The 17,823-nt window shown below is 37.1% G+C and overlaps 2 protein-coding genes across 16 annotated transcripts in view; both read left to right on the top strand.

The window, feature by feature from the left end:
- The window catches only part of HYCC2 (hyccin PI4KA lipid kinase complex subunit 2), an 84,803-nt gene extending 80,304 nt beyond the window's left edge, over positions 1-4,499 (top strand). For 11 of the 12 annotated variants that reach the window (XM_053215549.1, XM_053215546.1, XM_015086350.3 and 8 more), the window contains one exon: positions 2,193-4,493. In XM_053215549.1, the coding sequence (XP_053071524.1) occupies positions 2,193-2,794 (602 nt within the window). In that variant the 3' untranslated portion in view covers positions 2,795-4,493. Of the gene's footprint in view, positions 1-2,192 lie in introns of all 12 variants that reach the window. The other variant, XM_015086349.3, reaches the window with a different exon arrangement.
- An 11,834-nt stretch (positions 4,500-16,333) lies between these two features.
- ORC2 (origin recognition complex subunit 2) overlaps positions 16,334-17,823 on the top strand; it is a 43,817-nt gene continuing 42,327 nt past the window's right edge. For 2 of the 4 annotated variants that reach the window (XM_027053691.2, XM_053215540.1), the window contains exon 1: positions 16,338-16,905. The gene's annotated coding sequence lies outside the window, so the exon portion shown is untranslated. Of the gene's footprint in view, positions 16,906-17,823 lie in introns of all 4 variants that reach the window. The other 2 variants (XM_053215542.1, XM_053215541.1) reach the window with 2 other exon arrangements.

The following is a 17,823-nucleotide window of genomic DNA, read 5'->3' as shown; positions in this document are numbered from 1 at the left end:
GGTAATTCTGAAGTCTGCTGGAGCTTTTGTATTAACATCAATATTTGGCCTTTTAAAAGAATTTTCTAGTATGATGGTTTTAAATCATTTTACAATTAAAATTATATTTGTTATGTATTGAAATTGAAGGGAGACTACAAACCCATCGCCTTCCCTTACCCTGATTGTCAAGTAACATTTTATTTGTAACTTTTAAAGTTGGATTTAGGGGCGCCTGGGTGGCTTAGTCGGTTCAGCATCCAACTTTGGCTTAGGTCATGATCTCACAGTTTGTGAGTTCCATTCCCACATTGAGCTCTCTGCTGTCAGCGCACAGCCCACTTTGGATCCTCTGTCCCCCTCTCTCTGCCCCTGCCCTGCTTGTGCTCTATCTCTCTCAAAAACAAATAAACATTAATAAAAAATTAAAGTTGGATTTAAAATTCTTACTAAACTGAGGACAATGCCTATAATTAAAGTATATTAGTATTCAATTGTATTGAAACAGCATTTCTTGGTATATGCAATATCTGTAGATTCTCTTGCATGGTGGCTTTTATGTTATCATCATCTCTTTTATGGCCATATTGCTTGGGCATCAGATCTGCATGAGGCAAAATTTAGATGCTACCACTAAGTCTCTCAGTCTCCTTTCCTCAGTATAAATAGATATATATCTGATGATACATTTTTGTTCACTACAGTTTTATGTTACTGATATCAATTGTGAACCAGTCAATACCTTTTCTTGGGTATTTTGGATTTCTTTATACTAACTGTAAGTAAATTGTTAAGATGATACCATGTGAATATAATATAAAGTTTCATTTTGAGGTACGTTATATACTCTTTTGAAGAAGGGGTTGAGAGAAGTGGTGTCAGCTGCATTTTCATATGGCTTTGCATGATGGTTAATTATTAAACTGCTGGGTATAATAACAACATGACTTCTGCTTTAAGGATAGTCTATTTTGTTCTTCTTTTGAAGGAAGGAAATAACTAATCCATATAAGAAAATATATTTAAGAAACTATTTTTTATTTTTCCAGGTACTATGTTAAATAAAGATTGTGTTTAAATATTTTATGTGTATTTTACTTAGATAACTTATATCTCAAAGTAGTATTTGTTTAGAATTTTTTCCTAATACCTTAACTGTAATATTTATATCTATATGTGGATTCAGATTAAACCTTTCTTGCAGTCTGGCAAACATATGTAATGATGTAGCAAACTGCTATCTGTTAAGAGATTGTTGATCATACTTTCAGTAAGAGAATTGGGCTTTCTGGAAAACCCAAATTAAATATATTAGATACGCTTCTTCCCTTCTAACAAAATCCCAAGGTAAGGATTCTTTTGTTAACTGCAGTTTCTGCACGAAACATAATGGGACACACATTATCTTGTGGTTATAACAATAATACATCTCAAGACTAAAAATCTAAATTATTACAGATGTACATACTATAGAAAGTAAAAATCCTTATAGCTATCTCTGCTAGTTATTGATAATCAAATATTTCCTTTACATTAATTTGTCAAGAAAATATGGAAACCAGTGAGTAGATATGCCCATAAGACAAAATATAATTACGATGTTACTGGAAACAATATACAATTTTTTAGAGTTAGAAAATCTACTAGTTCCATGTTAAAAGCTTTAAAGCCATGTAGAAGCACTTAGCTGTTGAGTAAATGTAAAATCTTACTGCCCTTTTTAAAAAGGGTTTGCCTGTAGGAATAATGAGTTTGACATTATTCTGGGTGACTGAAATTAGAAGGGTAACTCTTGAATGGTCTGTTTTATGGTGGGTTAAGGAAGATATGAGGAAAACCTTTTGATTTTTTTAAACCAGATAGATATCATCACCTCAAATTGACAAGGGTGTATTATAAAGATTAGTAACCAAATGTATTTCACCTGAAGTTGTTTTATATGCCTAAATACTGAGATACTAAGTTTGTTTGTGGATAGTCTTACTAAAGCTGGACTAATTAAAACTGAATAAACACAATGGATAGCATATTAGAATTCTGTGCAGATTAAGATTTCTTCCCCTAAATTATTTAGGGTAAGTGTTGATTTGATAACAGGGTCATTTCCAACCTATAGCAAACATTACCCAAGAGATAAGGTCAGTTGAGTTTTTATTCACAATTCCTTCTTTTTTAACTTAGCTATTGCTGAGTCTGTCTGATTTGTTTTTTAGGTGCTGAGGGTGTAAATGGAGGAGAAGAGTCGGTAAACCTAAATGATGCAGATGAAGGCTTTTCATCAGGGGCCTCCCTCAGCAGTCAGCCAATTGGGACCAAACCATCCTCCTCTTCTCAGAGGGGAAGCTTAAGGAAAGTAGCAGCTGGGCGTTCAGCTAAGGATAAAGAAACAGCTTCTGTCATCAAATCCAGTGAGAGCCCTCGAGATTCAGTCATTCGCAGGCAGTATGTACAGCAACCAACTGATCTTAGTGTAGATGCAATCGAGCTGACACCGATGAAGAAACACCTGAGCCTGCCTGCTGGCCAGGTGGTGCCAAAAGCCAATAGTTTAAGTCTAATCCGGACAGCCAGTGCTTCCTCAAGTAAATCATTTGACTATGTAAATGGCAGTCAAGCAAGTACCAGCATTGGGGTTGGCACGGAGGGAGTTACTAATCTAGCAGCTAACAATGTTAATCGATACTCAACTATCAGTCTACAGGAAGACCGGCTAGGTCAAGCTGGAGAAGGTAAAGAGCTCCTTAGCCCAGGAGCTCCCTTAACCAAGCAGTCTCGATCCCCAAGTTTCAATATGCAGCTAATATCCCAGGTGTAGTTCTGACATCCTCTCTCATCTTTTTGCTTACCTTTTAAACTGAACATTTCATTGTACATGAAGACACTTCATCCCACATTGTGAAAAAATTGGTCATCGTAATCAGATTTGATTTAGTTTAGGTATCTTCATACTGTATTTTGTATGGAAACAGCAATAAGGTTTTCTTTTTTCCTCCTTCCTATATCTTCTCTTCACCTTATTCCTTGTAAATGTGTTTGTGAAGCAGTATAAAATGTATGCATCTTCCATACCTTCCTTTCTCTGTGGGTGATGTGCAATCCATCGTAGGCTGATCGGTCCCATTTCAGCACTGTGAGACTGAGGATACGTTAGAGGAAATGGTGTATATGATCCCTATGAATTGATTCTTTGGCTTTTGTTTAAAAAAAAACAAAACGGGTTTGTTCTCATAATTTATAGAACTGTGGAGATTACTGGATCATATTTTTTTCTCTTTTAACCAGGAGTGCCTCAGAGATTCTGCTATGACTTTGGACTTCTCTGAGTCTGTGCAATCATTTTCTTGAGAAGCATGGGGAAAGGTGGTAGACTGCTGCACTTTTTCATTAAAATGTGGGTGGCTCTTTTTCCCCCCATCTCCTTTATCTCCAGGACACAATGTTCAGTTACTGAGGCATTTAAATCACGTTATGGCCCCCTCCTTTGGAGGGCAGGGCTCAAAATTGTTTGTTTAATTGATAATGCACTTTCTCAATGGCTCGATAGCCATTATTAACATGTCTTCCCTCCTCCCCACAAGGACATAGGTCATTTCTGTCCTTAAAGTTTGAACAACTAACAAATCAGAGAATCCAAGGGGCATGTTCTATTTCCCAGGAATGATTGACACTTTGGTGCTGGGGTTTGTTGGGGGAGGGGGAGGGGTGGTTTTTGTTTAGCTCGTGTGGGACTGTGTGTGCGAGGGGAAGTTTTGATAGGTTTTTTTCTTTTCCTTTGTGAGCTGATGATGACTGAAGTAGAACAAGTACGTCTTCAGGTAAAGAGAGGGATTTCTCAACTTGCTTTCTGTGATGTCAGACTATTGGAGAAGCCCTTTCAGCTGCTTTCTAGATGTACCTAAATTCAGTCAGATATTTTGGATTAAGAAACCTGAAGTCCTGATAGATCATATACTTTAAGGAAATACATCAGGGACAGATAATTGGCTGAAAACACTGATGCTTCAACGTGACACATTTTTATAGAACATTTCTACCAGGGGGTACTGACTTGATTTCTCCGACAAGGACCACACTGCCTTTGTGTTTAGTGTAATGCAATTTGTGTACCTTCTGATCATATATCTGCAAAAGTTTCTCATTTTTATAAAACTTGGAAATCATGCCAGTAAGCTAGATGTTGAATGTATGTAAGTATCATTTTGGTAATTGTGCTAAGAGGCTACAAAAAACATTATTAGTGAAAAAAAATTTTTTTTAGTTCTGATTTGGTTGGGTAAGATTTCAGTATAAGTTCTTTTGGGTCTCAGGCTCTAATGCTTGATTGAAAAAGAAGAGAATATATTGGTTTTTTAAAAATCAGTGTATTGTGACTTGAACTGATATACATTATCCTTCCACAAAATACATCAGAGCTATTAGTGCTTTATACATTTAGACATTTTTATTTTATTGTGAAAGAAAAATATACTGAATTTATAGAAAGCAAGTATTTAATTAACAAAGTTTAAATTTTTATCTCTTTTTGATAAAATAATCAGAAAAATGCCTCTTGTTTTTTTCCACATCTGAAAATCTCCCCTCTCCTCTTCTTATTTTAAGAGGGTTTGTTTTGTTTTATAGGGGACTTTGTTAGAATCTTTATAAGAACGATGAGATGCTTGTTTGAATTTGGTGGTCTGTAACATTTTTCAGCTCATATGAAAATGGAAACCTAGAACCTGAACTGAACTAACACAACCAATACTACTACTACAACATTGCCAAAGTATGGGATAAAGTTAAAAGTTTATAAATAGAAATGTATTGATGTGCGTATGAGTGAGTGAGTGTGTGTGTGTGTGTGTGTATCACAAAGACATATTTTAGATGTCCCTCTTTTTTAATTTAAGGGATGTCAGATAAGTGAGTTTGAAAGCAGCCAAAAAAAATGAGGTGTAAAGATCTGTAACATCCTGAGGAAAGCAAAGTTTCAGGTATGAAAGGAAAAGAGCATTGTTCTTACCAAGGGGTAAGATCTTGGCCATCAGCGGTTGATTTAGGAGGCTGATGGGTTGTTTTGATTTCAACAAGTTGTACATATGTTGGCATCTAAATCTAGCATGGTTTAAAGCGCGCGCGCGCGCACACACACACACACACACACACACACACACACACACAAAACAATACCAAATTACAGCAAAAGCTGTAATACATATAAATCTCGCTTTTATTTTGTTAAAAATCTTCTACTTGAAAAGTTGGTTTTGAAAAACTTTCAACTTCTAAGAATTCATTTATCTGTATGTATATACATGCATATTTTGTATGTATATATACCTATTAATGTTTCATGACCCTGTAACATTTTTTCCATTCTTTTAAGTTATGTGATTTGGCTTTAATGAAGAAACATTTCATTTAGTACAAACTGTGCATTCAGGGTCTTAGAACAGATTTCCTGTGCAAGATATAACTAAAATGGAATGAGTTTTAATAAACCATAAGTCAAATTTTCTAAGAGATTTTTTATATTCATTTGCATTATTTATTGGAATTTAATTCAAAATAGTTTTCAGATATACAACAGCTGTTACAAATATATACCAGCAATATGCATACTTTATTATTTAACAGCCTGTTGTTTTATACTTCTTACCTTTCATAAGAAAAAGTCCTTCTCTCTATGGAAAAGCTCATTACAGAGAAAATACTTGTTTTCTATAATAAAACAATCTGATTGATGCCATCTGTGTCAGGTTAGAGACGCTGGAAGGGGAAAAATGGTTATAGTTTGAAGTACTGACCCCTACCACCACTCTTATGCTCCCAGTTACTCTTCTGTGCCTGTTTATTATAGTCAGAATTTTTGTGCTAGATGAGACCCTAGAAATAATCTAGCTAGTAGCCCAGCTCCCCAAATATCATCCTCAGGAAACTGAGACTCAAAACGGTTGTGACATGATTAAGTTCACATAACTAAGAAGCAGAGCCAGAATATAACTCCTGTCTCCCATCAAATGCATATTAACACCCACTGCCTCCCTGTACTCCTACTATGGTAAATGTGGTATGTAACTGTCTCCATTTTTGCAGTTTCTTTATATTTCTGGTCTAGTAGTTAGTGAATATAGCACATTAAGAAAAGTATGAAATCCAGAAAATAGGCAGAGTAATAAACCTAGATGGGAAGTGTTGGAAATGTAGGTATCTATACCACAGATGTAAGGATAGATACATTTTTTTAATTCTAATTTATGCCTTACTATTTTCTGCCCCATGCCAGTTGTATGCTGCCATTTTATAGTTGATTATATTTCTGGGGATTTATTTAAATGCAAAAATAAACCCAAAGAAATGGCTTTGATCAGTGTTTCTAGCTATTTTAAAATAACTTTTGAATCAGCCAGCCAGCTTTCACAGTCACCTAGGTGGCAAATTAATTGTATTGCACAATGGAGTATTGCAAAGAAAAGATTAAATAAATTTCATTCCATTAATTTCTAATGTTGAGAAAATAGAACCTTACATGTGCTTTAGAATAGATACAAGCAATATTTCCTTATGTAATTGAAAAAGGTTTATAGTGTGAAGTTTATGATTCCATAATGGAATGGTGACCATAATGTCATTTAAAATGTATATACCATATAAAATGTCTTAAATGCAGTAGTCTCAGCTATATAAGCTCAATATTTCCAATGTATATTCTCAAATTCCACTTAGTAGCTTTAAATTAAACTATTTATTAGACACTGGAATACTGAGAATAACTTTTCAGATTTTTTTTGTTTGCACTATTTTTGTGAATATTTTAATGAAGTGGGGTGTTTCTGCTACCTCACTTTGTGAGGTTTGTATGGGTCCATTTTTGAATACTTTAGTTAATAACAATCAGTTGTCTCATTTAATTCTCTGCATGTTCATTTATAAAGTTAAAAAACTAGTATCTGTCTTTAGGGGGTAGTATGCTATTTATATAAACACTGGCAAGGAAGAGCTCTCCATTTCTAATCTTGGATTACAAACTAAGTTTTTGGGTTTTTTTTAATCAGTATTTCAGTTATGTATTTGTTTTTCAGGTTAAAAATGTTTAATAGGTCATGCCAGTGGTCAGAAAACCTGTAAGAATTTTAGAGCAACTTTTCTATACTATGGCTATGTTAAACAGTCTGAATATAAGACTTTTTACCTTTCAAGTTGAATGATTATTGTCATGTTTCAAACCACTAAGTCGGTTGAGACACTTATTTGTAATACTTTAATTTTTTTAAAGTGCTTTCTAGAAACAAGTTATTTGAAAACCAACTAGAAATTATTGAAAACTTAAATTCTCAAAAATTAGAATATTTGCCAGATTATAAGATGGAATGCAGTGTGAAATTGTAAACAGTGCTAATAAAATCATGAGTCACCAGATTGGTACAATTTTCCATTTCCAGGGTGGTCATGTTGATAATATAAGGCATAAATTTTAGTATTATCTACGTTGTGTACCTAATGGGTATATCATATTGGCACTGAATATACATAGGAAATAATATTCATAAAGTCAACCAATGTGCACTTAAATTATATTAGGTTTTTGGCATTGCCAGAAATTTGTATGGTGATCCTGCCATTAGAATTAGAGGAGTCCTCATCACCCAGCCTTCCCCTATTCCATAGACACATTCCTTCTAAACCTGACCACACAATCATAAACTTTTGGTAACTTCAATTGCTTCAGTATTTTTGTACTCTTAACTATTAGTCACATGAGTAATATACACGAGAGCAAACAGTTCAGAATAGAAGTTAGCCGAAAGCTGGAAATGATGTGAAATAACTGGCAGCACAGTACAGAAATGTAGGTTCTATGTTTTACTTTGGATTTTGAGAAAATGTTTACAAATTAAGGCACATTCAGATGACTGATTTTATGATTCTAGGCTTAATATAGATTTTACAAAAATCAGAATTAAGTATAGCTTACAGTATATATGAGTCTTTGTGTATCTGGAGGTAGGCTCAATAAGGAAATTCTTTTATTTTCAAAGAGAAAGGAACTTAATTGGACCATCCATCCCCAACTGCAGAATTGGTATCAAACTGGTTTGCTGTATTTATGTGTCAACAGCTCAGTGTTAATTGTATCAGAGGAAATTCTTCATTGATTACAAAATTTACCAAAGAAAATGTATCAACCAAATATAATTTTTTTAAAGTACCTAACTGTTAAGGAATGAGGCCCCTTTAACATAAAGGATTACTCTCTAGCCCTGGGGGAAATAAATACTAAATGATTCTTTGATCTGCAACATAGGTATACAGTACCTACAAGATTCCATTTCAGGCTTTCTTATGTCAACGTTTTACACTTCCAGCAAAAGTACCAGTTAAGAAGTCCAAATATTATTCATTATGGCACATTTTCATGTCTCCTTAAATTAAGGATTCTGCTCATCAGTATTGAAATTCCTAAAATTGGTATATTGTATGATATGATGGCTTTTTAATAAAATTGAGGGGGGAGTTATGGAAATGCATCTTTTAAAATGGGTAATGGCAGTTATTTCCAGTAAGTATGATACTAGCCAAAATGGTATGTTTTTACATAATTTATGTACATGATCACTCTGGGTGTTTTTTTTTTTTTTCTTTGCAGAAAACATCATTAATAAAAGCTAAAATACTCATTTTTTAAATGCATGGACCAATAAGAACTAATGGATTTACTTAAACTATTAAGTAATGATTTTCGGGGGGCGGGACACAAAATGTAATTATATATTAACTAATGTTGCAAACAGATTCTATATATGTGGTTTTTTTTCATATCAGGTTGTAGTTTAAAAGTAACGTATTGATAGGCTATCTTGGAAACAGAAGATTGGCTTTCCAATAATTCCTAATGTAGGTTTTGGATTTTTTTTTAAGCTTTATCATCCACAATGAATTGAGAGATAAGTTCAATGCTCCATGTATTGTTTTAAAATATTTGTGGGGTGCCTGGTTGGCTCAGTCGAGCATGTGACTCTTGATCTTAAGGTTGTAAGTTCAAGCCCCACGTTGGGTATACAGGTTATTAAAGTCTATGAAAAAATGGATAAATAAATATTTGTAATAAGCTTAACTGCTTTCCAGTGAATCTTTTTGATTCTCATTCTAAAAATTATGCTGACTTTACATTCATTTTAACTGGTTAAGAGAAACCGTTTTTATGGTGCAAAAATTATTTTCGCACTATTTTGTCTCCCGAGCTCTCCTGAGCTACAATTTCTCAAGGGTTTTATTATAGTAATATATAGTCTGGTCTCTGTCACAATGGACAAGTAAACAGGAGATATCCCACATGTTTGCTTCATAAAATGATATGGAATGTATAGGTCAGCTCTTCTTGTTTTTTTTAAACCAGCATCAACCTACAGCTTGGTATAAATTTCCCAAGTATTCAGAGACTCGTGCCGGTGAAAATTTAAATAGGATAGGCATGAAGAAAATATGATTTCTATTGACTGATGTCCTTTCAACCTAGGACTAGTGAAAACTTTCATTTTTTCAGAGCTGAAGAAAAAAAACGCACATTTAAAATCATTTATTGGTGCATGTAAGCCATTATCTTAACTGTCTTACTGAATTGGTTAATGCTGTTGATTGTTGAAATGTGAAACATAGTCACTGTTGACCTTGTAAATATCTGCCAGAGATGAAAAAATATTTTAAGTTATTGTAAATAAAGATGTATAAAATTCATTATCAGTCTGCAATGCAGAAACATATCTAAGATGTTAAATATTGTGTTTCTTGAGAGATGTGTAATTTTCCCCTAGATGTATCTAGTTACATTAAGACTGTAAATTTTCTTTTGTACAGTATAAAAATACAGCTTTATTTGGCTTTTGACTGGATTCCCCTGAGTTAATTTTATATCTTACCTAAATTTTACACCCTAAAATGGTCCTTCATTGTATTTTTTTCAAAGCATGCCATTTTATTCATGTATGTCTGAACTTTTTATTTATATGACACACTATTAAGGCAATTTATAAAACTAATTAAGGCAATAAATAAAGTTACATACAGCACCATAAAATAAATAACATGAAGGCAGGAATGAACTTAATACATAAAATACATGCCGTACATTTATGTTATTGTTGAGATACAAATTTATCTACCTGAACTTTAAAACAGCCAAATGTAAAGAGAGATTAATTATATGAATTTTAGAGATCCTTAAGATAAGACAAATCAGTTTCTTAGGTAAAGCACAATTGTTTCTAGAACTGAGATGAAAAAACTGAAAATTTTCTCCTAAGGTCCTTATAAAGAAGATCCAACATTACTAGTCATTTACATTCTCTTCAGCAAGGTGTGAAAGTGCCTGTTTCCCTGTACACTTACCAGTAATTACTTTTCTAGTCACTCAACTTTTTGGTCTTTCCCACATTGTGTTTTCTAAGATATACTTTAGCCTTCTCTTGGAACATGGGTTGAATGAAGGGCTGAGCTCCAGGCCCTCTTTTCCTTTTTTTATATATGCATTTTCTAGAAAAGTCTCGGGCCTTTTTTTCCAACCCCCCTCTTTCCTCATAGCTACTGTCCCTTGCTTATGGACCAAGGCTTTATTCTTTTACTTCAGATCCAAGCAATATAAAATACTTTTTAAAAATACCTTGTTTATTATGCCTTAATTCAAATTTGCTGATATAGATAATCAGTTTCAGAAGAGAATGGTTTAAGGCAACTCACAAAGTCTGGTTTGTTGTTTTTGCCTTGATTCTGCATCTGCAGTAGTTAGGGTGGATGAGATTCACCAGTTTGACAGTTTCAATTTTTTCCTTTTATTAAAAATGTCCTACTTGCTCATGTTGAAAACTTTAGAAAATACAGAGAAAATACAAAGGGAAAAACTAAGTTACTGTAATAAAATAGTGAATATTAACAAGATAGCAGCAACACTGCCCTAATACATATACAACTGTGGTCCACATCACAATAATTTACATTCCAGAGATTGTTCCCATGTGAATTAAACAATAACAACATTCATTGGGCTCTAGGACATCCCAAGCACCATTCTAACGACTTTAACAACTTTAAAAATTCAATAATACAACAGTGTCTGATAAGTACTGTTATTCTCCTTTTGTAAGAAAAGGAACGTCCATCTGTCCAAGGTCACAGAGCTAGTAAGTGGTACAGCTGGAATTGAACTAGACACTCAGGCTCATGGACTTGTGCACTTAACATAAGATGCTGCTTCATACAGTATTGATTATTCTCAATTATTAGTATACTTGTCCTATCTCCCACAAAGTCAAGACCCCTAAGTGGGGGGGGGGGGGGGTGGAGATTGGATCTTAGTAGAGCTAGATTACTAATAGGCAAACTAAGTCCAGGAAAGAATCAAGCCCTAAAACCCTAGGCATACATAATTATAAATTCTCTCCTATGCGTGGTTCCAATTATGTACCATCCATAATTGTGTACCATTCTAGAGAGGAGAAAATAGTCTTTGTGTGGTTTGTGTGAGGGGCCTAAGTTGAGAAAAGCTGATTTAGAGTATAATGAAGCAGAGGAAGCTCTCAAAAAAACTTAGAAATATTTTATCTGTTTTTATCCTCATCCCTCCCCTGCAAAAACAAAACAAAACAAAACAAAAAAACCTGCCAGGTAGCTTAAGAAGAAATTAGAACTTTTTTGGACTGACTTACAATTATTTTAGGATTTAATGTTTTAAACACCATCAGAAAGGGTACAAATAAAGTTTTATGTTTAGAGTTTCTAAAGCTCTAAATCTGGCCCCTGGGTCCTCATCCAAATAGGATCAATATAATCCGTAATAACAACTCTGGTTTTCCTCAAGATGTTATATGAGAAACGGGTGGGACTGACTGCTTCTAAAACTCATTTGAAGGACCAGTCACTTTTGGCACTTAGGGAACAGTGTTTAATGCATAGGAATGAAAACATTTTTTCTGGCCAGGTCATGCTGACCAATACAAACTTAAAATCTGAATCATTGTATAATTTAAACACAATTCAAAAATATTTTTTATTCTCTCCAATCAACACTCAGTGGGAAATATCCCCATTTCCTCAAAGAAAATAATCAGAATTTTAAATTCTATAGATACTTATAAACAACTTATAAATAATGGCTTTATGCACATTATAAAACTCTACGTTATGTACACTGTAAAACTCTTTATTCTAAAACTCATTTCCCAGAGTCTGAATAATTATGTGCATATTTTTTAAGGATTAATCTGCCAAATCTTTCATTACTAATTTGTGCTTTATGAGGGTTTTATCATCCCTGGTGTAAAAAAACCTTGGAGATAGGGGCATTTGGGTGGCTCAGTTGGTTGAGCATCCCACTTGGGCCCAGGTCATGATTTCATGGTTTGTGGGTTCAAGCCCCAGGTTGGGCTTTGTGTTGCCAACTCAGAGCCTGGAGCCTGCTTCAGATTCTGGGTCTCCCTCTCTCTCTGCCCCGCCCTTTCCCTCCTCATGCTCTCTCTTTCTCTCAAAAATAAACATTAAAAAATGTTTTTTTTAATTTTTAAAAATTAAAAAAAAAATCCTGGAGACAGGATCTCACTACTGTATTCCTAGTGAGAATTTTTTTATTCCTAGATGTTCAGATAGAAGTAATGATTTTCTCCTGAGCAGGACTGAAATCAAACTGATATCTTAAAAAAAAAAAAATTTTTTTTTGAGAGGCGCCTGGGTGGCTCAGTCAGTTGAGCATCCGACTTGGCTCATGTCATGATCTCTCAGTTTGTGAGTTCGAGCCCCGCGTTGGGCTCTGTGCTGACCGCTCGGAGCCTGGAGCCTGCTTCAGATTCTGTGTCTCCTCCTCTCTGTCCGTCCCATGCTCACGCTCTGCCTCTCTCTGTCTCTCAATAATAAATAAACGTTAAAAAAATTTTTTTTTAAACTTGAGTAAGTGGCTCAGTCGGTTAAGCGTCCAACTTCAGCTGAGGTCATGATCTCATGGTTTGTGGGTTTGAGCCCTGCATCAGGCTCTGTGCTGACAGCTCAGAGCCTGGAGCCTGCTTCAGATTCCGTGTCTACCTCTCTCTGTCCCACCCCGCTCACGCTCTGTCTCTGTCTCTCAAAAATAAATGTTAAAAATAATTTAAAAACTGGGTAGAAATTATGTGCTGAGGCATCTGTCACTGACACTCTAGTCCTATTATACCCTTAGAAAGTGTGTGTTTAATGCATAGCATCTAGATAATTTCATATGATAAAAATTTTCATACTCCCTAACTCAGTGGTTCTCAACACCACTGCATGTTAAAATCATCTGGGGAAAATTATTCTTAACTTTTGATTACCAGGCCACATTCAGACTCTCTGGGATTGGGATCTAGCATTAGTAATTTTAACAGCTTCCCAGGTAATTCTCATGTGCAATCAACATTGAAAACTCTCTTTAATCTTATAACAATCTTTGGCATTCATAGCTAAGCTTTCCTTCTTTCACCCAGAACCACTGACTCAAGATTTTTTTTTTCCTAGAGAAATATATAAAACAGTAAATGCCAATTTAAGAGATTAACCCACTGTGTGTGTGTGTGTGTGTGTGTGTGTGTGTGTGTGTGTGTGTGTGTAGACTCATCAATGCTACACTCTGCCTTTTCTCTTCCTTTACTCAGACCACTGGACGCTATAGGCATGAATACAATTTCATTGGCCCTAACCTTAAGCCCCTGACACTTTGAGGTTCTTGTACTTCTTGGGCCTGCCCACTTTTTCATGCCCTTCAATTTATGTTCCAAAGCTTCATCACTTTGAAGTACCACTTTCTCAGGAGCCTCAACTCTTCTTCAAATGGAGGCCACCACTTCAAAGAACAATTCTATCTACAGCTATCCTCATCTCCATGCTGCCTGTCTCAGATGAGGTATCTCACTTCATTTCTTATTTTACTCAGCATCCTAAGGCAATTCTTTTTTTCTCCCTTTGGCTCTAATCTATACACTGATGACCCCTAGATCTCTCTCTTGATCTCTTGACCGATTTTCAAACTCTTATATCCACTGTTTGCAGGATAATTGGATATCCGTCTTTCAAAGTAGTTTCACAGTCAAGATGCCTCAAGCTAAACTCTTTCCCTCTTACCTGTAATCTTGCACAGCACACTGGGAACTAATACCCAGGCAACAGTGCCAGAAACCTGGGAATTATGTCTTCCTTCTCCCTCACTTCTATATCCAGTTTCCAAATCCTGCTGACTTTGCCTTTTTTTTTTTCAAATTCATTCTTTCCTTTCCAGTTTTACTACTACAGTTCAAACTTCTGTGTTCATCTTCATATCTAGACTGCTTTGATAACCTCTTAACTAGTCCCCTGCCCCTCTCAAATTTAACTTCATTAGTGATTAATAAAAAACACCCATCAGTCCCCTGGTTACAGTTATTCAATGGTTCCATCATAGAGGATAAATTCTGTTCTTTAGCCTGAGATTTCTCCCACTCCATCTCCTATCATTCATACTTTTACTTAAGGTTTAACACCAAACTGCTTTGTACTACCACACCCATTTTTTTATTTATTTGTGAGAGAGAGACAGTGCAAGTGGGGGAAGGGCAGAGAGAGAGGGAGAGAGAGAATCCCAAGCAGGCTTTGTGCTGTCAGTGCAGACCCCAGTGTGGGGCTGGAACTCACAAACTGTGAGATCATGACCTGAGTTGAAACCAAGAGTCAGACGCTTAACCGACTGCACTACCTAAACACCCCTACCACACCCATTTTTTAATAGCATACGCTCCTCCTGAAATCCCTTTTCCATCCTGATTCTCTATCATCTGTAGTTGGATAGGCCTTTCCTCTGCTACTTTTCCTCTGTTTACCTAAGCTAAGTGGTAGTTGTCCTGGTAGTTCTCAGCAAATCCTATCCTTGCACTTACACATTATTGCATTGAAATTACCTGATTCTTTCTACCCAATAAGAATCTTAAGTTCCTTAATGGTAAGGGACATATCTGGGCACTGTGTCCCTGGTATAGGTAGGTGCTCAAAGTTAACTGAACAAACTGAACTATTCAAAGAAAAAGACCGAGAGAAATGAAGGACACTCAGCTCCTTCCCTCTTTTCCACAAATACACCACAAAAACAATCTAAACCCACCACTCAAACCAAGGCCTCTGAGTCTAGACTTTAGTGTAGATTTGAAGAAGAGATGGAAGAGAGTTTGCATCATAGAAACGTAAAGAACATATTAGAACATTGAATGTCTACTTAGTATTCCTCATATTTTTATGAATTTTTCAATCACTTCATTAATTGTCAGCTATGTTCTTTCCTCTTCTCCCTACTCACCCTTCCCCAGACTCCTTTTTAATTTCCAATATAGAGAAAATTGCCTTTATCCTTTGTTTTCTTAAACTTTGCCAACCAAAATGGAATATTAAGGTATCCAGGCTACCATCATTTCTTTCTCACATGGATTTCTTAAACAGCTTCCAAAAGGTGTGACTCCATCCCTTCTTTCTGCTCCCACTCTTACTCCTTATCCAGTGATCTTTCAGTACAACTCTGACTAGTGTACCAAGAGCCAAACTAGCGCGCAAAACAACAAACCCAACTTTGGTGCTTGCCTCTTACCCCTTTAGGTACCTGCTATATTGACTTGGGCTTTCTAGCTGGAAAATTTTGCCCCTCCTCTTTCCCTGGCCTAAAACTACTTAACCCTCAGTCTAAACATCTCTTCCTCCAAGGAAATTGTTTCGGACTTCTGTCCTTTAGATACTTCCGCCACGTGATTCAATAAACATTTAACTTCTCATATGGTAGCATTTTTCTCATTGTCCCTTCATTATCTTCTCCTACAGTATTTACTGTGACAGCAGAGATCGTGTTTGTCTCAATAGTATATCGTTATCTAGTATGCAGGGTATTCTGTAGTGCTTTTTGTTTTGAATAAATGCATCTAAACGAAATATATTCTGTTAGTGGGTAATACCGTATCTTAGTAGGTCCAATCCTTTTCTTCTTCAGTATCTCTTTGTATATACTCGTTCTATTTTACCAGTATCTCCATCCCATTAGGAGTCCGATCCGGATCATCTCCATATTCAGTGCCCCGGCCCTAATTCTCTTGTTTACAGAGAAGACTGTCTCCCTCTTCCCTACCCCCAAACCTTAAGATGTACGCAATCCTACCTTTCACCCCAAACGAAATAAATGTTTAAAAACGACATAGGGGCGCCTGGGTGGCTCAGTCACCTCACGGTCCCTGAGTTCGAGCCCCACGTCAGGCTCTGTGCTGACAGCTCAGAGCCTGGAGCCTGTTTCGGATTCTGTGTCTCCTTCTTTCTCTGACCCTCCCCAGTTCATGCTCTGTCTCTATCTCAAAAATAAGTAAACGTTAAGAAAAAAAAAATTTTTTTAAACCGCAAACTCATTCCCATTATCTTTTTGCTCAAAAGAAGGTGTCTAGAGAAAGCAATGAAGACTTTTAAGATTGCCTCAGGGCAGACCGCTCAACCTGCTACACCTCTACAAATGCCTCCAGGTGTAAGCAACACTTCCTTCTCCTTTCCCCGGAAACGGAAAGAGACTAGGAAAGGCCCAGAACCCGAGTTTAGGGATTCGTTTTCCTCAGGTTTCTTGATGGGGGGGGCCGGCAGGCCGAAACCGACTGGCGGGCAGAGACGTCGCTCTCGGATGACTACGCTTTCTATTGGCTTTCCTGGACTCCGCCCATGGACAGGGCGGGAGATTCGGTGTGCCCAGGCAGGACCCCCATCCCCCAGCCGGCCTCCCGGCTTCCCTCCTCGTCTCTGCGACTCTGAGACCCTGCGACCTTGCTCCGGCTGTGCTTAACAGGCATCTGGCTTTTCCTGCTGGGGCCGTAGCCACCTCCCCTGGGGTGCCCAGTCAGCGGGGTACCGCCGGCAGGTGCTGGGCGGCCCGAGCGGCGCCTGGCGGAGACCTAGCTGTGAGTGGTGGGACGACTGGGCAGCCTGCTTCCCTCTCCCTCTTAACTCGGGGTTTGTGAGGTGAGTCCGGTGGCGTCCAGCTCCGCAGTCTGAGCTGGGGTACTCGTCTCGAAGAGGGCTCCCCCTCGGCTCTCCGGGCTGGGTCGTTGCCCTCCCCACGCAGCCCGAAGGCCCCGAGGACCCCCGGCGCGTCCAACTGGTAAGTGGCTCGAGGCCCGGGCCAAAGTCCATAAATACTTGTTGGGGTGACAGCCTCTTTCTGGAAGTACCGTTGGTCGGTCTCTCCAGCAGTGATAGGCCTTCTGTGCAAGGGGCGCATTGCCAACGTATCAGTTTCTCGGCTTAAAGAGCCTTGTGCTCGTAAAGAGAGAACTGTGAAAATCAGTAACAAAAGTGTAAAGTGACCAGAGAGGAGCAGGCACAACGAGGAACAGATTTCGTCCCAGAACTGCCACAGGAGTGAGAACCTTTGATGGCATCCCAGCCCGGATGCCCCAAATGAATCCTGCTGCCTGGTCGGTCACCCTGGCACCATGCTTGGTTGTAAAATGTTGATGAACCAGGCTCTTCTGGTAGAGCTTTTTACATTAAAAGGATGTTGATGCATTAGTTTTCGTCTTACAACTGAAATCCTAACAAAACCATCATACCTACACCCTAGTTAAATGGCAGTCTGAAGGAAAAATAGCATGGCTCTACTACACCGTTGTGTATTGGCACGTTAAATAGATATCATTTATTTGTCATTTACTGAGCACCTTTTCTATTAGACGAGATGTAGGGATGTCAAGAAATCTACATGGTTAAGTTGAAGTTAAAAAAAAAAACAGTGATAAGGAACATTTAATTAGTATTTTCATATGCCACGCACATGAGCTCATTTAATCGTTTTGTCCACAGTTGTGAGTGTGGAGTTAAGATCAG

The sequence above is a fragment of the Acinonyx jubatus genome, chromosome C1 (genome assembly GCF_027475565.1).
Source record: "Acinonyx jubatus isolate Ajub_Pintada_27869175 chromosome C1, VMU_Ajub_asm_v1.0, whole genome shotgun sequence".
NCBI classification, from domain to species: domain Eukaryota; kingdom Metazoa; phylum Chordata; class Mammalia; order Carnivora; family Felidae; genus Acinonyx; species Acinonyx jubatus.
This window is presented reverse-complemented; position numbering and strand designations above follow the sequence as displayed.